This window comes from Antechinus flavipes, chromosome 2, assembly GCF_016432865.1.
Source record: "Antechinus flavipes isolate AdamAnt ecotype Samford, QLD, Australia chromosome 2, AdamAnt_v2, whole genome shotgun sequence".
In the NCBI taxonomy this organism is placed as follows: domain Eukaryota; kingdom Metazoa; phylum Chordata; class Mammalia; order Dasyuromorphia; family Dasyuridae; genus Antechinus; species Antechinus flavipes.
Window position 1 is genome coordinate 208954973 of NC_067399.1, and position 25627 is coordinate 208980599.

The 25627-nt window shown below is 34.4% G+C and overlaps 1 protein-coding gene across 2 annotated transcripts in view; it reads left to right on the forward strand.

Moving 5' to 3' along the window:
* LTBP1 (latent transforming growth factor beta binding protein 1) overlaps positions 1-25231 on the forward strand; it is a 439704-nt gene extending 414473 nt beyond the window's left edge. For both annotated transcript variants that reach the window (XM_051976131.1, XM_051976132.1), the window contains exons 32-34: positions 14814-14936; positions 20461-20610; positions 24206-25231. In XM_051976131.1, coding sequence (XP_051832091.1) covers positions 14814-14936; positions 20461-20610; positions 24206-24375 — 443 coding nt within the window. In that variant the 3' untranslated portion in view covers positions 24376-25231. The remainder of the gene's footprint in view (positions 1-14813; positions 14937-20460; positions 20611-24205) is intronic.
* The last annotated feature ends 396 nt before the right edge of the window (positions 25232-25627 follow it).

The following is a 25627-nucleotide window of genomic DNA, read 5'->3' on the forward strand; positions in this document are numbered from 1 at the left end:
AACCAGAGATCTTGTGATACATCCATATAATCAGTAGTATCTGAAAATGGGGGGAAAAAATTCCGAAACAAATTATGTCACCATTAAAATAACTGCTTCCGTCCAGTCTCTATCAGCTCAACTTTATTTTGCAAAAATTATTCTTATTGCTATTTTCATTATGCCATGTTTTATTTGTTACTTTAATCTTAGAAAATGAATATGGTCATGAATCTTAAAATCAGTTGATTTATATTTTATGAGACATATTTAAAAAAAGATTTTGTACACAGTTAATTTTTGACATGGCATATTATCTATAATTATTTTACTTTTAACATACAGTCAGGAAATTGGACTGACATCATATTAGAAAAACTATATATGTCAAATCTTCTCTCTTATGCTGGATGTATTTGACTCTCTTTCTTAGGGAACACCTGAGTACAATAAGAAAATTCAAAGAGCAAATTGTCCCACCTCAGTAGTTCCATAGCATGTGAGTGAATATAGCTGACACTTAGGAGATAACTTTCTCTCATGTGGTCTACATGGTCATGGGTATTAATCATAGCTGTTAAAATTGCCTAGAGAAAATTGACCACATTTGCTACTGAAATGGGATTCCCTAAATTTAGATAGCTTCTGATCATGCTTACAAATGCAAAACAGGTGTAAGGTAAAGAAACAAATATATTGCTGCTGTTTAAAAGCCCTTTATTTTTTGAGTCATCCTGTTTCAGTGGCTTGGGGTTTCATGTTACCTTCCTGTCCCTTCCATCTGAGCCCAGATGTTAGATATCTAGGGAACCATACTAAGTACATGAGATCCCTGTATATTGGGAATATTGGCTTTTATTTCCATGTTCTTATTCTTCCTAAGTTCCTTTGTTTCATTTTTGCCAGCTGAAATTTTTGCACATGAATTCTTCACTTTAAATTTTACTTAAAATGGATTTGGTGGCCATTTTTAACATAGCTTCTTTGATCTTGAAAATAAGAAAAGTAGCTAATTCTTGTAACAGCATGCTTTACTATCTGCCAAAGCATCACCCTGGAGAAAATGAGTTTTTAAAAAATTTATTTTTAAAGCCCTTTACTTTAAGCCTTCTTCCACACAGTTGTATTTTAATATCTAAGTGTGACATGGAGATGACTCTGGGTTCTTGAAGGCTTTGGTGACCTTCAGTCTTTAGTAAATTCCAGTCAGGAAAGCCTTCATTTGTGAATTAGAATTCTATGTTTATCATCTGAAAATCAGCCTGTTTGAACTTGAAAATTCAGTAGATTAGCCAAAAATTGATGAAATTTTCAACCAAAATGCTCAGACTTTCGGCTGAGTTGAAAATTTGTTATTTCCATCAGTGGAAGGATAACCCTAAGACATCAGTTTGCAGATTTTTGAAATGTTGAATTAACCCACGAAAGCAAAGGCTGTACCAATAGCATAAATAATACAGAATAGTTAACTTTGGGGAAAATTTGTAACTGGTGACTGGAAATAACAGAATAAAATGATCAGGAATCTAAAACTTTTTATTTACATGTTTTAATGGAGCACAAGTGTAAAATCTCTTAGCACCTTTCATTCCAAGATCTCAAAGTACATCCTAAATGTTGCAGACTTATTCTCTACCCTTGTCTGACTAGTATCAGGTATAACCAATTCCCAGACTATTCTGTTTGTATCGAGTGAATGTGAGGATGGAACTCTTTATCAGCCTTCTTTGTCTATCCCCCAAACCTCTGAGTATCTTTAAACAACTTTTGAGATATTAATTAGCATATCTTCAGACAAGTCTGGGTCCTGTTCTGCCAGGTATTCCTTCTGGTTCCTCCTTGACTCCTCCCTCTGAGCCACCAAATTCTTCCATCCTAAGAAACCCCCAAGACTGGATTTCTACTATATAAGATCTGCTCATGATGAAGATCTTTGCTAAGTTCTTTTCAGGACTAACCCCATTATGAGGTTTGCTCCCTCATAGTGCCTTCCCTTTAATGACATCTTTCTCCTTATTATAACTAACTCTGGTTAGTCTACTAAACTCCAGTCAATGGCATTCCCAGGCCTCAAACTCCTTTCCTTGATAACCCTCTTGTTCTTTTAACTATATTTCATATTTGCCACTCCTGGTTCCTGTTTTGCATCTTGTTTTGTCAGTGACCTCTTCCCCTAAATAAATGTACTTCTTGTTCAAGAGAATGGTCATTGTGAATTTGTTATATATTTCTTTCAAACTAGGAATTGCATCCTGATCTCATCACTAAACATGTACCATTCTTAAGAATAGAAAAATACCAGGATACAAAATAAACCCACATAAGTCATCAGCATTCTTACATATCACTAACAAAACCCAACAGTTAGAGTTACAAAGAGAAATTCCATTTAAAGTAACTACTGATTGTATAAAATATTTAGGAATCTATTTGCCAAAGGAAAATCAGAAACTTCATGAGCAAAACTACAAAATGCTTTTCACACAAATTAAGTCTGATCTAACCACCTGAAAAAATATTAAATGCTCTTGGATTGGGTGAGCAAATATAATAAAGATGACAATACTACCTAAACTAATCTGTTTATTTAGTGCAATACCAGACTCCCAAAAACTATTTTGTTGACTTAGAAAAAATAACAAAGTTCATATGGAAAAACAAAAGGTCAAGAATTTCAAGGGAATTAATGAAAAAAAAATCAAATGAAGGTGGCCTAGCTGTACCAGATCTAAAATTATATTCTAAAGCAGCAGTTAGCAAAACCATCTGGTATTGACTAAGAAATAGACTAGTTGATCAATGGAATAGGTTAGGTTCAAAGGACAAAACAGCCAATAACTTTAATAATCTAGTGTTTGACAACCCCAAAGACCCCTGTTTTGGGGATAAGAATGCATTATTTGACAGAAATTGCTGGGAAAATTGGAAATTAGTATGGCAGAAACTAGGCATTGACCCACACTTAATATCGTACACCAAGATAAGGTCAAAATGGGTTCATGACCTAGGCATAAAGAATGAGATTATAAATAAATTGGAAGAGCATAGGATAGTTTACCTCTCAGACCTGTGGAAGAGGAAGGAATTTATGACCAAAGAAGAACTAGAGATCACTATTGACCACAAAACAGAAAATTTTGATTATATCAAATTGAAAAGTTTTTGTACAAACAAAACTAATGCAGACAAGATTAGAAGGGAAACAATAAACTGGGAAAACATTTTTACAGTCAAAGGTTCTGATAAAGGCCTCATTTCCAAAATATATTGAGAATTGACTCTAATTTATAAGAAATCAAGCCATTCTCCAGTTGATAAATGGTCAAAGGATATGAACAGACAATTCTCAGATGAAGAAATTGAAACTATTTCTAGTCATATGAAAAGATGCTGCAAGTCAATATTAATCAGAGAAATGCAAATTAAGGCAACTCTGAGATACCACTACACACCTGTCAGACTGGCTAGATTGACAGGGAAAGATAATGCGGAATGTTGGAGGGGATGTGGGAAAACAGGGACACTGATACATTGTTGGTGGAATTGTGAACACATCCAGCCATTCTGGAGAGCAATTTGGAACTATGCTCAAAAAGTTATCAAACTGTGCATACCCTTTGATCCAGCAGCGTTTCTACTGGGCTTATACCCCAAAGAGATACTAAAGAAGGGAAAGGGACCTGTATGTGTCAAAATGTTTGTGGCAGCCCTGTTTGGAGTGGCTAGAAACTGGAAAATGAATGGATGCCCATCAATTAGAGAATGGTTGAGTAAATTGTGGTATATGAACATTATGGAATATTATTGTTCCATAAGAAATGACCAGCAGGATGAATACAGAGAGGACTGGTGAGACTTACATGAACTGATGCTAAGTGAAATGAGCAGAACCAGGAGATCATTGTATACCTTAACAACGATACTGTTTGAGGATGTATTCTGATGGAAGTGGATCTCTTTGATAAAGAGAGCTAATTCAGTTTCAAATGATCAAGGATGGACAGAAGCAGCTACACCCAAAGAAAGAACACTGGGAAATGCATATAAACTGCTTGCATTTTTGTTTTTCTTCCCGGATTATTTATACCTTCTTATACCAATTCTCCCTGTGCAACAAGAGAACTGTTTGGTTCTGCACACATATATTGTATCTAGGATATACTGTAACCTATTTAACATGTTAAGGACTGCTTGCCATCTGGGGGAGGGGATGGAAGGACGGAGGGGAAAAATCGGAACAGAAGTGAGTGCAAGGGATAATGCTGTAAAAAATTACCCTGGCATGGGTTCTGTTAATAAGAAGTTATTTAAAAATTTTTAAAAAGTTAAAAAAAGAAGAATAGAAAAATACAGTAAATTTCTGTTCTAGTTCTTGTAATACTGGAAGAGGTTTTTTACTCAATCAGTCATGAAATATTTCTTAAGTGTCCATTTGTGTTTAAGGCTGGGGGAAACCAGTGACAAGTTATAGATCAGGACAGCTGGAAATGGCCCTGGTGGGAAATCTTGACATTTTTAAGTTGAAGTCTCAGTTTGACTGAGGGAAATGCCCATTCACTAATTAAAGCTAGGAGAGTCATCATGACATTGATGGAATACAGGGGTTTTAAAGCACCGAACCCCCAAAACTATATTGGAATTCCAGGACTCTTCCCATATTGTCTCTCAGATGTTGGGGAGATGGATTTAGAATCCCAAAAGTATATTGGTCTTTTAAGCAGATATCTCGAAAGAATTTGTAAGTTTAGACCTTCTCCAAATGAAAAGTCAAGGCAAACAGGCTTTAGCAGTGAGCTAAAGGGATTTTTAGTCATTTAAAAGAGGAAAGACAAAAATTAAGTCCCCTAGTAGAACTCACAATTAGCTAGTGGAAAGTTGCCATTACATTAAGTCCTAATAAATTTGCTGCCATAAGGCAGTTGTTCCTAATGAACCTGAAAAGGATTGAGGGAATATGTCATTGGCCAGCTGGCTAACCCTAAAAGGGAGTTAGACTTTTATCAAAGAAGTAAGGTATAGACAGGTTCTTTTATAAGAGAGAAATAACCGCAGGGACTGACATCATAACTTGACCTTCTGATTAGATACAGTAATTGTAGAGCAAGGACTTGAACAAGGAATTCAACCTGGGGTTTACTGCAATAAAAGCCTGCTTAGAAAACCAGAAGCCCTAATCAAAATCAAAAGGTTCACTTAAAGAGAGAATCTTATTGGTGCTTCCATCTGCTTGCCTCTGGGAGTAGCTTGGCTTCCAGATTGTTTATAGTTAATTTAGGCTCTTTCTTGTCAGTGCCCATCTAGCTAACTACCAAGGACCCTATGAGCATCACCTCCCTAATGAACTGGTCATCTTTGGTGATGTGAAACTATAACTTTAATCAAAAGCATTAATCCATCCATACAGCTTTCATTGTTAATAAAAATAGACTGACTCCAAAGACTGTCTTTATTGTATCTTAAGACAAATCTGGTGTCTGGTGTATCTCTACCTGGCTCCTCCCTGACCTCTCCCTAATTCCTCCCCTTACTCCTCAGATCCTGCTTTTGCTCCTCTTCTCCCCTGAAACTTGAAACTTTTCTGAACCCAGAAGCACATTTCTTAATCATATATGATTCTGCCTTAGTCATATTTGGTTGAGCCCTTGAGCTAGTTCATATAATAAATGGCAAATTTTTGTCTTGTGATAAATGTTTCTCACATGAATGTTTCACTCGAACCTTATTCTAAAACTATATTCTCCCACTCTACTTCATTTGGGACTGAAGGAAAAATAACTTCTGTGAGTAGGAACTGCCTCATAAAGACCAGGCAGCAAGACTCTTTCCTTCCTTCCTTATTCCCTTCCTACTTTCCTTCCTTTCTTCTCTTCCCCTTCTCTCTTTTCTTTCCTCCCTTCTTCTCTCTTTTTTCTTCCCTCCATCTTTCCCTCCTCTCTCCCTCTTTTCCTCCTTTTCTCACTGCCTTCCTCCTTCTTTCTTTTGCTCCTTTCCTTCCTTTCTTTCTTTTCCTTCCTTCCTTCTTTCCTTCTTCCCTTCCTCCCTCCCTCCCTCTTTTTCTCCTTCCTTTCTCTTTCCTTTCCTCCTTTTTTTCTCTCATTCTTCCCTTCCTTCCTTCTTTATTCTTCCATTACCTCACTTCTCTATCACTTAATTTCTCTAGTTCCTTTTATGTCTACAATTCCTTTAATAAGATAATAAATGTAAAGTACTTGGAGTTTAAAGCACTATGTCATCTCTTAGAGACATAGTTGTTAGAGACTATTGCTGTAGTAATGGTCTTTCATTCTAAGCCTTATGCAAGTGAAGTAGATTTAAGTTCAATAGAACTGTGCAAACACTCCAGCCTCACTTTCTCTGGGACCCTTGGCAAGATGGATAGCTAGAGATGGCTCTGGAAGCAGTAAGAGATTTTGATCTTTTTAAGCTAAAGTTTTTAATAGACCTCAGTCTTACTGAAGCAATAGCTAATCAGTGATTCAGGTTAGGTAAGAAATGAGATAGAGAATGACCTTAAAAAAAAATCAGTAGGGGAGTGGAAGACTTTCAGGGTTTCTGGCCAAAAGAGAAACAATTGTTATTTATATTTTTCTGAGTTAATCAAGATCTAAGCCCTTTTCTTGACCAATCAATGAGAACCTGAGTGATATTTAAAGTATGTTCTTTAAGAAAGACATCTAACCTGTGAATCCCAAGATATCTTTCAGTGTTTTAGCATCAAAATTTATATTCTTTTGGGCAGAGCATCTATCACAAGGGAAAGGAAAGAAAGAAGGGGGGGAAAGGGAAGAAGAGAGGGAGCAAGGATGCACTAGGTCTGAAGCTTGTGAGTGAGTATAAGCTTTAGAAGAGAAAGAAGTCTGGATTTTTTTTTCTTGGCTGTTTGGGATTCATTAAATTGAAGAAAAAAAAAGAAAACCAAGTTAAATCCTCTTAGTATGAAATTAAAAAAAACAAACACTAGAAGAAAAGGAAATACTGTTTTCTTCAATCAGTATGAGTTTTTTTTTTAAATCCCTGATAAAGGGGAAATGGTTTCTTTCATTTCCTGCTAAGCTATTGAAGAGGAGGAGTATCTTGGAAGGCTTCAGTTCACAAACCTCAAATCTCCAGTGACCATATGACAGAGTAAAGGAATTGTTGGAAAGTCAATTGTGGAGGAACAGGAAAGGAATAGATGAAGCTATTGTCTCATTGTCCTGAACAAGCCTCAGATGCAAAACTATTAAATTTCAGGAAAATCTAGTAATTCTATTCAACTTCAGAAAAATTTAGTAAGCACTTATTATATGTTGGACTCTAGGTTGGATACTGGCAGTACACAGATATAAAATGACAAAGTTCCTACCTTTAGTGGGAGTATAATCTAACAGAGTTATCTGTCAGGAGTGTACATTTATTTTAGGAACCAGAATAGTATTTAAGTCATATGAATTCTATCTTTCAAGTACATAAAATATAGTATCCACAAATAAATATAGCACTTGTGTTTGTTTAGAAATTATGTAAAGAATAAATGCAGGTAGGCTAAATAATTTCCAGAAACTTTACTTAGTTCACAGGTATTACAGATGATATATTTGCCTTATTTTGAAATATTAATGGGTCAGGATTTCATTGCAGTTGAGATCATGACTTGTCTCAACTCATTTCATTTTTATACAAATCTTTCCATAAGTCTTCCTTAGAGAATCTCCCCAATGTACTAAAGACGTTTTTCTCATCTCTTAAAATTTCTTAGACAGTGGTGTGGTGCCCAGGCTTTTTACTTGCAATCCTTTATTTTTGAAAAATAATCCTACACTCTTACTGTCTGATCTGTCCATTTAATTCTCTGGTTATATACATACTGGATGATATGTCATTGTATATGCAGTCAAATTGTGACATTTTGCTGCCAGTATAAGCCCAGTACAGCTTCCATCGCTCTAATACTTATAGCTTGTTTCTCCATAGACCTTTATAGCTTGTTTCCCCATAGACCTTGGAGTTCTGTGTTTTGTTACTACAGCATCAAGAGAAATAAACAATGATTTATTGTTTTTGTTGTTGCTGCTGAACCAGGTCAGACTATTTGTGACATAAAACATGATTTATGACAAATTCTGAGTTTTTGAAAGCTATAGATGTATATTCACATAGTCTTTTTTTTTTCTTTTTTTTCCTTTTTTTTTCACATAGTCTTAAAAAGAAAGTTAAATATATGGAAACAGGCAGTTAAGTTTTATTGGCTGTACTCCTAATTTTGATGCTTAAAACCATGACTTTTCAATATAATCTAACTTACAGTCATTATTGAAGCTTCACTAGAATACCACTGTTACTGTACTTAATGTTCCTTGGCTACCATTCTGATTCTTGCTCACTGCTAGTGTAAGTAACAGAAAGCTAGGCATGATTTATTTAATAACTTGCTTTTTGTAAAACTGGCTTCCCTTAAAAGTAAAACTTTTTGTGGCACATTACTAGGAAAGCTCATTTTTTGAGGAGGGCATTTCTTGATGTGACTTATATTAAATATCTCAAAAAGTATTTAGCAAAAAAAATTGTTTTAAATATAACTATAGGAGAATATTAAAAAGAGAAAGACTTTTAAAAAAGTAATTGTTAAGCACATACTATATGCCAAGTATGTTGCTAAACATCAGAGATTCAAAGAAAGGCTTAAAAAAAAGGCAAAAATAGTCCTTATTTTCAAGGACCTCACATTTTAGTAGAGGATACACAATGTATCTAATTAGATATTGTGCACATGATATAATATAGAGTACATATAATCTTAGAGCAAAAGACATCGGTACCTGAGAGGCTTTGAACTTTAAACAAAAAAAAAGTTTTATTTTTCTTCTTGATTCAGCCAAGTCACTGAGAAAGCATATGCATCAGAAATATGGCACTTCTGACCATTCTATTCCCCCTCAATACCATTATGCCTGAATTTCTCCCTTGTCTTTATTCCATTCTCCCTTGCATCCTAGATATTTATGGACATTATTTCTCCCACTTTGCCCCATTAGATTGTAGCTTATTATTGGCAGAGGTCTGTTTTATACATACATTTCTGCCTTCAAGACCTAGCACAGTATCTTACATTACTATAAATACTTGATAAATCACTTTTTCTTGAATTGAATTTGAGTGAGGAAATTAAATTTTGGCAAGAATAGGAAAACAGATGGTTTAGCTGAATTTAAATTTTGATACCTATTAACAAAACATTTTACTTTTCAAGTACGCATTTAACCAACACTTACAAAAAAGTTCCTAATTTATAAAATGTAAGAAAACTTGCTAGGAAATTACTTTATACACTGTTTTCCTGTTCTTTTAGCCACTTAGTCCAATCACTTTTGAATAATACTTAAAATAAGAAAAAATAATTGAAATAATTTGAACATCCTTTATGTTGGAAAAGGAGGACAGATAGTGAACTTCTCCCCCTCCAATCCCATTTGCTACTGTATTATGGAGATTTTTCATTCCCTTTACATATAATGTAACATGATCATAGGATTAAAGCAATATTTGGAAAGGACCTTTTGGGTCATTTTATCACATTCTCTTCAATTGACAACTGAGGAAACAGCTCTTAGAAGTAAAGTGCCTTAAGTCCAAGGTCATACACATAGGAAATAGTAAAGCTGGAACTTGAATTGAATTTGAGTCTAAATTTACTGTTTAGACTACAATAATTACTACACTAATGCTTTGACTGAGCTATGTTTTGTCAAAGCCTGGTATTTATTAGCTTAAATCTTGCCTTTAATTAATTTACATCATTTAATAGACCAAGATAAGTATTTCATCTCAAGTGCATAGTAGCATATTTCATCACAATCATAGCCTAGGGCTAGCTCTTCAATTTCCCCTCCACACTCCAGATAATTAATCAGTAAGAGAGCTAAATAAATAAATGCACATTCAAATAAATAAGCCAGATTTCCATTCATAAAACAGATCATGAAAAGATCAATTGATAGTTCTTTCATGTATGCAGAATTCCTAGCAATATTGTTATAGGTGCTCTATGAAATAAGAAATATTAAGGTCAAAGAGAGGAAGAAAAGGTCACAGTGAAAAATGTTTGGTTATGTCCCTTAATATCATAGAATTTAGAGCTAACTAATGCTAGTCCAACTGAGCATTTTATAGACTAAGAAACTGGGAGGCAGGAAAAGAAAAGGACAGAGATTTAAAGTAAGAAAGCTAAGTTCAAACCAAGATGCTCAGATTCCGAATCAAGGACTTTTTGTCCTCTACTCAGCCTTCATGGAAGAGGTCTTTTACATAGTATGCTCTGTATTAGCCCCATGGTAGACAGTGGGAATACTAAAGAAGAAACAAAATAGTCCCTGCTCATAAGGAACATATATTGTCCTGGGAAAAGAATAAAGTATGTTCATAAATAAGTAAATACCAGCTAAAGACAAAGTAATATATATTCATTTCAAGAAGGAGCGAATGTGGATGATAACTCTGAACACTTTTTTTCCTTATCAATTTAACCAGGAACATAAAATTATTAGAAGTTTGATTTCTTGAGTAGAAAATTTTAGCAAAGGAAATAGATCATTTTAAGGGATTTTATTTTTCTATTTACATCAATTGGAGTTTCACAAGTATAGGAGAAAGACCAAGGAACCTTTGTTGACCATTTTCATATAAGAACTTTTGTCCTTTGGAATATCACTAAACAACAACTTTTTTCTGTCTCCATGCTCTTTGCTAGGTTCTGTTTTGATTCAAATATTAGTCACCCTTTGTTGTTACTCCCATCTATCTTGTGGTCTGCAGTGATTACTTTCTGTCAAACATTTTTGCTTTTTGTTTGGATCTTTGCCTCTATATTTTTCACCAGAATTACTTCTGATGGATTTATTTTGTTGGTTTCAAATTTTAATTTTAAAATATCATTAAAATTTAATAGTACTAATTTAAAACTAGTAGGTTAACATTGCAGGAAATTTGAGCCCTTGAAACAAATAATGATTTTCAAAGTGTCTGCTTAACACACAAGAATCAGTTGGAATCTCTAACCTATTAAAATGAAATTAAGAGAATTTTTTTCATCCTAGCAATATGCAGTCACTGAATAGTTGTAAACTTAATCTGTGTGAGCATGTATTAACAATTCATACTAGCTTTCTCATGTGCCACATATTTGATATTTTACTACCCAGATTAGTCCTTTAAAGGTGTTTCATGAAGAATGGCTCAGAATATATTAATATGTTAGAGTGAGAACATGGAATCTCATCTGCCTGGTTCCAAAAGTATGGTGTATTTTTTTGTATCTTACCTTAATTTAAAATTATTTCTATATTTAATCAACAAATTCCTAAATTGTCTTGCAAGTGAAATCAGTATAGTCAAGATCTGATGGTATTTTTTATGGTTTTCCCATTTAGTAAAGAGGAAAAGATTTGGATTGGCAAGAATAAGGATGTCAAAAAAGCTGTCTGCATTTGAATCTTTTTTATTTTTTGTTTTTTTATAACATCCTTAGTGCTATAATGGGAATACAGACATAGATTCCTTTCCCCCAAACTGTTTTGGAGGAGGCTGACTCAAGGATCATGGGAGTATGTTTATATATTTTTATATACATTGAATGGAATGATCCAACAATCAAGAGATGACTTCATTATTATAATGAGATAGACTACAATAGTTTTCATGTGGGGCTACAGTTCCTTTAAGGTCTTCCATATACATTAGCTGACTAGAACCAACAACTGCATCTTTCAGTTGATACTTAAGAGTATCCCAGAAAATCAAAGGCAATCCATGTAATGGCAGAATCTGAGAGCTAAAAGAGATCACAGAAGTCATCCTTTCAGAATCTGGATCTGAAAGCCCATCCATTCCCTCACAATGACTACCCCACAGGTAGCACGTTAACTAGACTTTGCTTCAAGATTTCTAGAAAGGGGAAACCAGTTACCTCCAGAGATAATCCATTCTACTTTGGGATAAAGCTAATAGTTAGGAAGATTCTTATATGAAGTCTGAAACTGTCTCTTTTTAATGCTGTCATCATTGCTTCTTAGTTCTGTTTTGAGAGAAGGCACAACAAATCTATTTCTCTTCCCAGATGACAGCTCTTCAAATATTTGAAGCTATATATATGTTATGTATGTTCTTTCTCTCCCACCCCACCCCACCCCACCCCACCCCACTCCACTGTAACCTAAGTCTTTTCTTTTCCAGGGTAAACATTTCTAATTTCTTTAACTTATAAACTCAAGTCCCTTCACCATTCCTTCTCTCAACATTTTCCAGATTCTCAATGTCTTTCTTAAAACATGACACTGAGAACTAATCATAGTACACAGATGGCCTGACAATCAGAATACAATAGGACTCTCACCTTCCTTGTTATTCCTTTGTTGATTGTAGTCTAAATCAATACTGCCTTTTGTCTGCCATATCATACTATGGATTCATATTGAACTTGTATTTCACTAATATCCCTCAAACCTTTTTCTGATGAAAAGTTCTCCTAGTTATGAATCTGTTTAGCCCTATTAACTGATCCTATAAGTGAAGTATCACTTCATATCCATAAGGATAGCATGAAAAGTTTTTTGTCAAATGTTTTGCTAAAAGCTGCAAGTCATGGGGGGGAGGGTGTGGGTGTGGTTTTCTAAACATGTTCTACTCTAGTATCAAAAAAGAGTCTAGCATAATAAAGGTACATTGGATCTTTTTGATCATTGCTGCTTCTAGATATTAGTAAACTGTCCCTTTAGTAAAATGTGTTCTAAAAATTTTCCAGAATTGAAATCAAATTCAAAGGCATGTAGTTTGCAAATCTCATTCTTTCACCTTTTTTGAAAATTGGAACATTTGCCCTTTTATTATCTGGTCTCATCTCTGTCATTCTCCACTGTCTTTCAGAGATCAATGCCAGTAGCTCAGCAGTCACGTCTGCCGATTTTTTCTGGACTCTAGTATGTAGTTCCTGTTGGCCTGATGATTTAAACTTAGGCCTTTAATTATTGAATTTTTCTATTTCTCTAAAGACAATAAAATGAGGAGATAATCCTTCAGGATCTTTAAATTATTCATAAATGTCTTTCTACCATATCTTGATCTTAGATCAAGAATCATGTCATTGTCCCCTCTAAATTTTATTTAGATCAAAGTTAATTAGGATACATGCTACTTTAATAGAGAGCCTTGTGACTTTTAAATCAATAGAGAACCAAGATCTACCACATAAGCAAGGATAGTCATATCAATGAGATAGTTATGCCGTGGTTACTACCTAATTCTTAAGTGGAAGATAGTCTAGTGACAAGTAATAATTGTAGAGAATCATCGTCTTGGAGCAGAGAACCAGAGAGAAGAATATTAGCAGTCTGGAAGGGGGGGAGGTAGACCAAATTATTTCAGTTGGAGAATAGAGTAGCATGTTTCATAGTCACTGGAATATCCTCATGGGCTAGGACTATAAGAAGAGATAATATTAGTAGTACCATAGTGCCAAAGTCAAGCAAAGTTATGACCAGGTAATACTGGAAAACCCTGGCTTACTTATGTATGCTTTGACTCACCAGAGCTGATTTTTATTTGACCTTGGTGAGCGGGTATGTTTCTTTTTTTTTTTTTTTTTTAACATTTTTAAAGTTTTGCTACTTAATGCCTTCAAAATACATCTAACTACAATAGTGGTACCTTTCTTCAAAAGAGTTCAAGGCATTTTTACAAATCTATCACTTTTCTTTCCTCTTTATGAGATGTGTTTTACTAATTATTCAGATGTTTTTCATTGGTCCAGTTTTAGAATGTTCTTCAAACTTGGGTTCATGAGTCTCTTCCAATCAGTTTGTCTAACATATATTTCCAAATATTTAGACATTTTTGTAATTCCTTTTTCAGAGTTTTCCATGTAAATATGGAATAATGACTAGGAATCCGAAAATCAAGGACCCAGTTTTGGCCTTGAATTTGCTTTAAACACACAAAATTTAAATTTTCTGAATCTCAATTTTCTTATTGCTAGAATCTGATCCTCTATTACTAAGTTGTTGTGAAGTACAAATAAAATGATGTCTTATATTTTTGTGCCATATTATTATCATTGAGAAGTAGGATGGAGCAGTCATCTGACATCAGGCCATTAGAATAAAGAACACCTGGGTTCACCTCCCTTCCTACACATGCTGGCTGTGTAAACCTGGACAAGCCATTTGGTGTCCCTAGGCAATTCTAAGAATTTTTAAAGTTACAGAAAGATTGCCATTCTGTATTGGTAAAGGAAGCCCCATCCCCCTTGAAATCCCAAGTCTGGATTTTTCCCTAATCATTAATAATAATGTTGCAGTTGTTGTTATTGTAAGATGGTGGTGGTAATAATAGTAAATTATAATAAAGTTTCCATATAACTCTTAAACTTCTGAACCTCATCATGGCAGGGAAAAGGTGAAGAAGTGAGCCAGCACTCCTGGAATTCTGTGGCAATGGAGCATGATCTTTGATCCTTGTTGAGAAAAGTTTCAAATGGACTAGGTGATGGATTGTATTTATAATCTGGAGAACAGCCTAGCTAAATGTAGAGCTTTACCATCTCCAGCCATCATCAGAAGGTTGACTGTTATGACAAGGATTTTATTTGGAAAGGACATACTAATTCATGAAGGAGTTGAGATCTACATTGCTGAAGAGAGTACCCATTCAAATCTTTAAAAAGATACAAGTAACATATTAAAGGAAATTAATCTCTTTATAGAAGATGAAACATATAGAATATTTTCCTTTTATTATTTCTAGTACAATAGACCTACTCAAAAATGAACAATGATGTATCATATTGCTTTTCTTCTCTGTCCTAGATGATTATGCCCAACTGTGCAACATTCCAGTCACAGGACCTCGGCGGCCATATGGACAGGATGCTTTGGTTGACTTCAATGAACATTATTCTCCAGAAACAGATCCTTACTTTGTTCAGGACCGTAAGTAAATGTTCATTTAAAAATTAGTTTTACATAAGTTTTTTTTAGTTAATGTAAAACAATTTGTGTTACTTCTTACATGGCTTTTTTTAATTTGAGTAATAAAAGGGGTCCAATGGTTATAATAACAGAATTTTTATTGTAATGTTGAGTGATGGTCTATTTCAGTCAATCTATCAGTCACTGAATAAGCCTTTATGAAATATCTGGTGTGTTCCCAGGGACTGTGCTTAGTTTGGTACTAGATCAGTTCAAGTTGTGAAATTGTCTTTCAGTCAAGTAGTGTTATAGTTATTTTCAGTAAACTGAAATGAAGCAAATAGATATTCACAAATAAGGGATTTTATATGCCAGGAGAAAGTGTTGTGGAACCTGCTTGAGGAAACTGTTAAATTTTCAATAAATTTTCAGCAGCAAGTATTACAAATCAAGGATTGATTTGTTGTTTTATTGATGGCCTAGAGTTATGAAAGCAATGGAGAAAATGATGATAGTGCATATTAAACTTAAAAGTGTCACATATTTTTTTTTCTTTCAGGGAGCCAGTTATTAAATTTTTACTATGCTAGTATGCTATCCCTGATACATACTAACTTTCTGTGGATTCTGAGCAGGATTCAAGTAGAAGGAGTAATAGTGTGCATGTATAAATATGGTTTCTCATTCACAAAGACAGTTTTATATCATGTAACCAGAGCAGTCTTGTCCTAGAAAAACACATGAAAAGGAAATGTTTGATGTAGGAAAGCAGGGATACAGAAGACTCATATTTAACTTAAAAAATGTTGTTTTGTCTAGGGAAAATTAGTGGACAACATAGGGCATTCCTTCGTGAACAGAAATGGGAATTCATATGTTTTATGCGTCATCTGCATATCTCCCATGGTTTTCCATACGCCTGAACATAGTGCTTGTTAGATTAGATTGTCAACACAAGAAAACCTGGAAGTGTGGAAAAAGAATTTGCTTTTTTAGAATTGCTATATTACAAATACAAAGCACCATTGTGATTTGTGATGCCTCTTCACCTTTTTATAGAGCAAATGAATGATAATCTAAGAGCCTCATTGTGCAGCACGGGCTACAGCCTTACCCAAGAATTTCTATTGGGTGTGTTCTTTATGCTTTCAGACTAAGAAGAGCATTCGTTTCTAATTAAGTTCAGCATGATTGAAAAGTTACACAGCAGATTTCTTTGGATAAATAATCTGGCAGTCCCTTTATGTGACATTAATATCATTTTTTTTCAGAGCTATATAACTTACTAGCTATGTGACTCTGACTTGTCGTTTATTCTCTGTCTGAAAATGGGGAATAATAATAATAAAACCTACCCTCCAGGGTTGTTGTGAAAATTAAATGAGATAATATTTGCATAATATTTTATAAATATTAAAGTGCTATGATATATTGGCTGTTATTGTTATTAAGATATGCTCTGTCGAGGCATTCTGGAAAGTATTTTGTACAGGCCTCTAAAGTACAAGTAACAGCAGACTCAAAACATACACAGGAGGAGTATTAACTATTAGACTGTTTTATATTTAGCTTGAACTCAGGAAGACCATACCTCACAGGACTTTATTGCATTTATACCCCTTGTAAATAAGAAAGCAACTTGGGATGTGTTACCATGCTTTAATAGATTGGGAGAAATATGCCAAAAAAAAATCAAACACTGAGATTTCCAACAATAACAATCTATATTTTTAAAAACATTTCTTACATAGTCCCACAGTCCAGGGAAGTTTTGTGTAACATGATTGTTAAGTTTTTTGGACCCATAATATGGAAGTGGCCTGGCTTAAGTACCTCTTTTTCATGCTAGCCTTGCATTAATGTAATTTTTAATTAATTACAAATGTTACAAAATGAGTTTATTTGTCCATCATCCACTGTCTTTATGGCAACATAACTGAATTAACAATGACCTGCAACTTTGAATATGTAAAGCTTTTCTAATATCTAAGAAGTTGTAGAGCCCTTCAAAGATTTCTCACTTACTTCCCTTGAGTGCATGACTAAAATTTCCTCATGGATTGGGAAAGAGGCTTTCAGGCTTATTAAAAATGAAGAAATATGAAGAACAATGTTGAACAGTTTTATTCTTTTGATGACCCCGTACAATATTGACTATCATTGGACAGAACATTGTAGGATGTTCTGTTTAGTATATAAAGATGAATAAGACTGCCCTTTAGGAGTTTATAATTGGGAAGATGATGTGTATATGAAAATCTATAATTTAAGAGGATATGGATTAAGTGCCACAACAGGAACAAATGAGGTATTAGAGAAGGAGGAAATGGAACAGATTGAAAGGGTCTGAAAAATTTCATGGAAGAGATGACATTGGAATTGAGTATAAAAGTGAAATAGAAGAAAAAAAAAGAACAGCAAAAAACATCGTAAGGTTTGAGAAATGCAAGTTATGTAAAGGGGGAAGTATGTAGTTCTCTTTGGCTAGACTAGCCTTTGAAATAGGGTAATGAGAGGAGGTGAGCATAGAAAGTTAATCTGTGATTCTCAGTGCTCATTTAGCTATTAGGAGTCAGGCAGACTCTGCCATGTGGGAAGTTTAATAACAATACAGAAAAGAACAATGAAAACTTTGTCAGCAGGGGAATAACCTGTGCTTCCAGAAGATTAATATGATAGTTGGATGTAGGATTGATTGGCACAGGGAATTCCATGAAGCCAGGGAGACCACTTAAGAGATAATTGCAATTTTTGCAGTAATGAAGAATTAATCGAGGATAGGATGTGGGAATAGAAAGGAACAGATAGGGATAGAAACATTGACGAGGTTGAGCCACTATAATACTGAAGCTGAATGGGCAGAATAGAAAGAATGTTTTGAGTAAGTATGATGTATGTCATTAACATCATTATTCATTTTGGGAACCCTTTGTGGTTTGCAGAGGGAAGTGATGAATTTGTTTTTAAACGTGTTGAGTCTGAGGTGCTGGTGGAACGTTCAGGTAGAGATTCCAGTAGGCAAGAACTCAGGATTGAAGTATCGGTTGAAGAAGTCTTGAGAATTATCTGCATGTAATTGAAGTCATAATGAGAAGATGATTTGAAGGAATTCCAAGTTAAAGAAGATGACTGACTTGTATAGAGTGGGGAGTGAGATCATTTGTTAATCTTGGGGAGTGGATGGGGTAGAGAAGTGTTATAGGATGTAGTTCTAGGTAGTTATAGTTATAGGATGATGTTCTGTATTTAAATGATGCTGTAGAAAATGGCATAGAATTAAAAGAAAATGAATAAGCATTCTGACAGACAGAATCTACTGGTTCTGGATTTGGAAGACTTGGGTTCAGATCTTAGCTCTCTTAATTATTATGTATGATCTTGAGCATGTTACATAAGTAGGTCCCATCCAGCTCTAGATGATGGACCTATGATTAGGCCCAATAGCAGTTAGATAACATGAATGCATTTAGGTGATTCAAGAGGTAACATGTCACAATGAAAAGAAAAGAGAGTCAGATTTTGAATCAGGAAAGATTCAAGCTAGCTTCTTGACTCCTATGAGCTATATGAACATAAATAAGCCACTTAATCTATCTGATCTTCCATTTGCTCATGTGTCAAATATGAAAAATAATAACAGTAATAACTATTTCTCAGAATATTGTGAGGTTTCAATAAGTATCACATAAATGTGAATTATTACTATAAATTTTAAAGCAGTTCCATGAAAAAAGATTTCATAACTTTTTCTGACAGATCTCACCATCTCCTAAGTAAGATTAAAGAAAGTAGACAGTGGCATTTCCCAGTGTTGTAGATTAGCAAAGATGGAAGATGAAAGGTAGAACACTAAGGAGGTAAGGAATTTTAAGGTGGCAATAAACACCAGAATAATGAATAAACAAGAAAGAAGGAAAGAAGGGAGGGAAAGAAAGGAAGAAAGAGAAAGAAAGGAAGGAAGAGAAAGAAAGATGATGATGATGATGATGATAATCTGGATTTGGTTTTTCTATCAAAATTTGAATGAATTTCCTCATTCAGCCTGAACCTCAGGCTATGTATAAGTAATGTACTCTGTATCATAATCATAGGTCCATCACCCATATGCCTCATTGCCTCTTCTGGCAAACTCCTTTGTTCTTCAAAAGAGTAGGACACATTCAGGTTGCTGAAAGGTTAGCTTTCTTTCTGATGAGATGATCTGTCAATCTGTCAGAGATGATGCTTTGCTGCCCTCTGCCGCTTCTTAGAGAGATTACTTTGACAAGAAAAAAAAAAAATCAATCTTTCCAAATGTCATTGTTGCTTTGTTAGAAAGCTCTTATGGGGTGGAGAGTGAGAGAGGGATAGTGGTAGGAAGGTGGAGTGGGAATGGAATAGGAGACACTATGTCATCAGCATATTTGGTCGCCATGATTTTATATTTTCAACCTTCAATTCTGTTAAGACAGTTAAAACAAATTAAGTATTGCAGTGTTTTTTATTTATTTATTTTTAGGGAGGAAGGGTGTATTATTATTAAACTGTCTTTGTTTACAATTGAATGAGTTAAAACATATCTGGAATCATGGGATAAGATAAGTTTTTTTTAAGACTAATTTTGAATCTGCAATTGAAAGTATGATATCATTTACTCATTTGTTAGGATTTTGTAATTCAGTCTTTCTTACTTTTATACTTTAGTCCTTGATAGAGAAGCCCTTTGATATCTAAATGACCTAATGTTTTAAGTTCTGAACTTGGAGTTAGGAAGACCTCAATTCAAATCTTGTTTCAGACATTTATGATTGTGAGCAAGCTTTTAGTTCAGCTTTGTCATCTGCAAAATGGGGGTAATAATAGCACTTACCTCATGGGATTGTTGCAGAGATCAAATTAAATAATAAGTAATGTAAAGTATTTTGTAAACTTTGAAGCACTACATAAATTTTAGCTTGCTATTGTTGTTCTTGATGTTTTTAACCCTAGATCAAATAGGCTTGGTGAATTTCTTGATAACCTTACCTTTTTCTCAGGCATAAGAACTTGGTTGGACAATACCTTGCCTTGAAATCACTTGGTTACTCTTTGGAAGTACTCTGATCATGCTCTACAGCAACTGATTACATTAGCTCTAAGAGAGAATTCCATTGGCTTAATCTTCATTGCTAAATAATGCTCATTTCTACCTCCTTTCCCTCCACTACTACTAATGTAATTTCCAATGAGGATGGTGGAAACTGTATATCTTAACATAGCAAATAGTAAGATCCAACTTAGCATCTCTTCCACGTTTATCTTTCTTGCCCAGTATTTGATATCTTATTTTTTGTGTCTCTTTTGCTGTAGTTTTACAAATGACTGCTTAAAATTGCAGGCAAATCCCATGTATCATAGTCTTTTAAAGTATTATTTTTCATATTTATACTGAGAACAGCTTTTCTTTAAATTAGAAAGAAAAACTAATTTATCACTGTATCTTCAAAAGTCACTTGGAGAATTTTATAATAGATGAATGACTTAGGCTTTTTTCCCTACTTTAAAATCTGATTTTTTCTCTTTCCAGGTTTCTTAAATAGTTTTGAGGAGTTGCAGGCAGAAGAATGTGGCATTCTCAATGGATGTGAAAATGGCCGCTGTGTTAGAGTACAGGAGGGATATACATGTGACTGCTTTGATGGCTATCACTTAGATATGACCAAGATGACTTGTGTTGGTAAGAATATGGTTGCATGTTAAAAATGGTTTTTCTTCTTACACTGTTCCCTCTGAGGCCAGATTTACTCAATTAAAAGAAAACAGACATTGCTTCTTCTGGAATAAATTTCAGTTGGTTTAGAAATCAAAGCAGATAATTTATACTTTTTCCTATTTGACTTTTGCCTAGAGGTTTGATAACACATAATGACTTCTTTAAGTAATTCATTAACATAAATAAGTGTGGGGATGATTTTTCTCTTGTCACAGAAATTTCTACATCTTTATGTGTCAATGGTTTATTAATTTTACATGTGAAAAAAGATATCCATTTCAAAGAATACAGGTGGTGTTCAAAAAAAGAAATGTCTTAGAAATCTAAATCATTTTCCCAAATAGAACTATCAGGAGACTTGGAGAATGTTATTCCCATATGCCCTATTCATATTTGGGAATAGCTCTGAGATAGCTCCAGTGATTTCCTTTTTGAACTGCTTCAGACTCCAGATTATATATTTTGACTGTCAGAGAGAAATGCCCATGGCATAATGGATCAAAGTCTTCTAACATGTCTCACCAGAAGAAGATTTTAGGTAACAGTTATATGGAATCTTGAACAAGAAAAAGATTACCTTAAAATGCAATACAAATCATTGTTCCAAAATTGAGCAAGTAATTCACTATCCCATTCTCCTAGATTACTCCCAAGCTAGATCTCTTTCCACACACACTTCATGTGGACAATTGGAGAGGAGACTTCCTTCATATAGACTAATACTATATCACTTCAGATAATGATATAAATAAGACAAGATTTATTCTTTGTGAAAAGGTTTGGTACCATCATTAATCTGTATCCCAAGAAAAGCCTTTGTTCAAAGTGCTTTTTTAAAGATTTTGGAAAATGATTTAAAGGAAAATGTTACTTCTTAATATCTCTAAAGGTACTAAAAAGAGGTTTTTGGATTTTTTCATATGTTTCCTCAGTGTTATGACATATGAACAGTCCCTTTCATGTATGTATGTGTGTCTATATAAAAGCACATTCATAATATGTAAAATGAAGACAGTAGTTTTATGAGGCAGGGTAGCTGGCATGAGAATAGACTTCACATGTGTTTGAGCTCAGTTTTTGAAGGAAACCAAAGATTTTAAGAAATGGATATGGGGAGGGAGAGCATTCCAGATATGGTATCTCCCATATACTATCTCGTTTCCCAGGACCAGACCAAGGATGGGTTTGGGAATGGTAGGAAGAGTGGTACTAAGGAAGTCTGATGGATTTAACTTTTCCTTCTTTATACCTCATTTATGACTTTCCCCAAGCCTAGTTCTCTTCTTGTGGTAGCCTGATTATAACCTATTTTGGAGGAGGTAATGACCAATTAGTGAATTGGGCAAGTCTGTAATTAAAATGAAACCCATTGTTTCATTGCTTCCTTTCTGCCCCAAATCCCTCCACCATCCCAACCAGGTTAGAGATTCCTAGAACATTAACATTAAAAGAGGCACAGCTAGGAGAATTAAAGGGACAGGCCTAGGAACCATCTAGCAATATTGCTCTTTCCACAACATAAAATGCTTCTCACAGAGTGGAATTTGCATCGTTTGTGCCCTTTGCATAGCTGTGTCTAAGACTATAGAGTTCCCACCAGTTGTTCTTCAAGTATTTGAAATATTTGAAGAACTGCCTAATGGAAGATAAATTAGACTTGTTCTGTTTTGTGTGTAGTAAGTAGCATTTCCAAAGAACCCAATTTAGGCCTTATGTCAAGGGAAAATTTTATTTTTATATTTCAAATTATACATAAGTAAAATGGACTACATGACGAAATTGTGGGATCCTCCCTTCAAAGAGAGACTATATGACTACTTGTCAGGTGTTTTATGTTGGATATTCTTTCTCAGATATGCACTGAAACCCTCCAACTGAAATTCTTTGATTCCCTAGTGACTTAAAGTTGAAAGCTTAACTCCAGCTAAATTTTAGAGGTTGGGAAAGCCTAGAAAAAGGATATTTTTGTCGGGCCTCAAATTAGAATTATGAATGCATTTTGTCATTTGAATAGTTGTATATAATGAAGAGGTTATATAGTATGATTACTATGATATTGTATTTGAAATATATTATGGTTTACATTCCCCACAAAAAGTCCCACTCAGGTTCTTCTTATATTCTGGTTTTGAACCTGAGTTCTCAAATGTTGTGCCAGTAGGACATTTAGTGGATTCTTAAAAGTACTAAAGTTATAGGCAATACCCAAGGTGAAATTGCATCTTTTATATAAGAGCCAAGAGGATTAGTCTTAGCCAAGTTAGCCACAAAGTGATTAATTTTTCAGATAAAATAATCCATGAAAATATGCTTCAATATTTCAATATATCCATAACTGTCTTCCAATGTAGAGCACAACCACTGTGTCTCCTTAACTTGGTGATTCTTCATTACATCCTTCTAAATAATCTCCACAAAAAATTTACCCAGCATTCTAGAAGCTTTCATCTAGCTTAACATGGTGCCCATTGAAGCAGTCAGGATGGCTGCCTGTCCTTCTTTGTTGTCCATATATAGAGTATCATGTGTTATTCCTCACACATAATACCTCTATTTCCTAAATCCAGGCATCATCACTGATTGTTCCCCAGGTTTGGAATTCTTCCCTTTCTTATTTCTGCCTTTTAACTTTTCTGGCTTTCTTCAAATCTCAGCTAAAATATTCAACTTTCTACTTGAAACTTTTCTTAATTTGCCCTTACTGTCAGTACCTTCTTACAGAGATCATTTTCTATTTATCTTGTATTTATCTTTTTTCTTTGCATGTAGTTATTTGTATGTTGTCTCCCCCAATTAAACTGTGAGCTCCTTGAGAGTAAGGACCTTCTTTCTTTTTCTTATGTCCCTAGAGCTTGGTATATAGTTTATATAGTAGGCTTTTAATAAATATAGTTTATAATAGGCTTTTTAATAAATACTTAACCAGTCCATCTACCTCCTTTTCTAATTACACATTTTCTAGAGGATACCTTTTACAATATTTTTTTATCGAAAGCTCTTCAGGGAAGGAAACTGTAGAACCTCACTTGTGAAATGGCTGCGGTATCTAGCAAAATCTTCCATTGCAGTGCAAATATGATCCCTTCTGAAAATTGAAGGAGTCACACACTAGTGTATAGACAAAAATAAGCCATAAAAAAGTGAAGAAATAACATAAGAATCCAGGATGGGACTAAATGCTATAAAAATCTTGATTAATTTGACATTTAAACAGTTTTCTTTCTTTCTATTTAAAACATTTTCTTTCTTTCTATTTTTTTGCCTGTCTTTGGTTCGAACCTATAAATTCAATGGCAGAATGAATTCTCAGCATGACATTCTTTCCACAGATGCAGAGGAGGAATTCATTGCTAACATAAAGATTTAGAGAGTTGTCTAAGATACAGTGAGGATTTGCCCATCATCCCTTAGCTAATATGTCAGAAGTAGTATTTGAACAAACTCTTACAGACTACAAAACGGATCCCCTTTGTATTGTGTCATACTGCCTCTCTCACCTCTTTTTACTGAGTTGGATATCAAATCGTATTTACAAGCATATTCTGATGTTTTGTTACAGATGTAAATGAATGTGATGAACTGAACAACCGGATGTCACTCTGCAAAAATGCCAAGTGCATTAACACAGAAGGTTCATACAAATGTTTGTGTCTGCCTGGCTATGTTCCTTCAGATAAACCCAACTACTGCACACCACTGAATCCAGAAAAAGACAGTGACTTGGAGTAGAGAAAAATCATTAGAACTCAAGCACATATACTCTGCACTGTATAAAGAAAAAGAAGTATATTATACTTGAGACATTGCACCTGCTCAAGAAGACTGGCAGTTTGGAAAATAAAAACGAATTGTTATTCATTTAGATGAAATGGCAAGATTAATAGCTACCAGCTTGCCTAAAGTGGCAGACCAAATGGACATTTCTCTGTGTGGAAGAAAAGCAAATATATATAGTCTGTTCATATGTAAAATTCAGTGGAAAAATAGACAGAACAATGCTGTTATTTTTAACAGAAGGGAGATTGTTTTGTTTTTGAAAACTATTGCTTGATTAAATTTGACATTTAAATAGTGGTGGAAATATTTTATGTTACTTCTGCATTTTTATCGTGCAGTTTCTTGGCTACTGTTTTTCTTCAGATTTTTTTAACCTAAAGTGCAAATTCTTTGATAAACTATTGTTAAGCCATTTTATAAGTACTGTTAATAGGGTTATGCTACTTCTGGTCTGAAATATTGGTCAGTGACTTCTAAAATGCTTATTGTCTGTCCTGTGGAGCAGACACTGTTATTTTTTTTGTTTGTTTCAAACTTTTTATACATCTTGGAGAAAAGCCCTTTATATTCATGTTGTAATCTGTCTGCTTTTTTTTACTGCACAGAAATCTCTGTGCACCCTCTTGGTCAAGCTGCTAGCAGACACCAGTTGGAAACATTTGTACATTGAAATGGAAGAACTCAAGAATTCATGTCTGTATTGTAATGTTTAAACTAAACACAGAAAAATTCTTATGATTTACCCCTAACATACTAAGACTGTATATAAAACAGTAAAATAAATCACCTTTTTTTTTAGAAAAGAAAATATTGAGTGGCATTTTTAAAAAATGTTTTCATTCAAAATGTTTTTGTCCCTTTAATTTTCTTAAAGTTTGAAAAAGTTCACTGGCCAGGTGTGGTGTTAGATGGTTATCTATAATCCCTGCTACTGGGGAGGTTGACAGATGGATTCCTTGGTGAACTACATATGAACTCAGCCAATTAAGAATCTGCACCAAATTGAATACCCAGTAGGGTACAAGGGTGGGGCAGAATCAAGTGTCTAAGGAAGGGCAAATCAATCCAGAGCAGAGATACATGAAGTATACCAAAACTCCTGACCCAGTCCCTAGTTGGACTAGGCCAGGGAGTGGCTACAGGGAATAAACCTAGGTGAGATAGCAAAACCCAGTCTCCAAAAAAAAAAGGAAAGAAAAAAAAT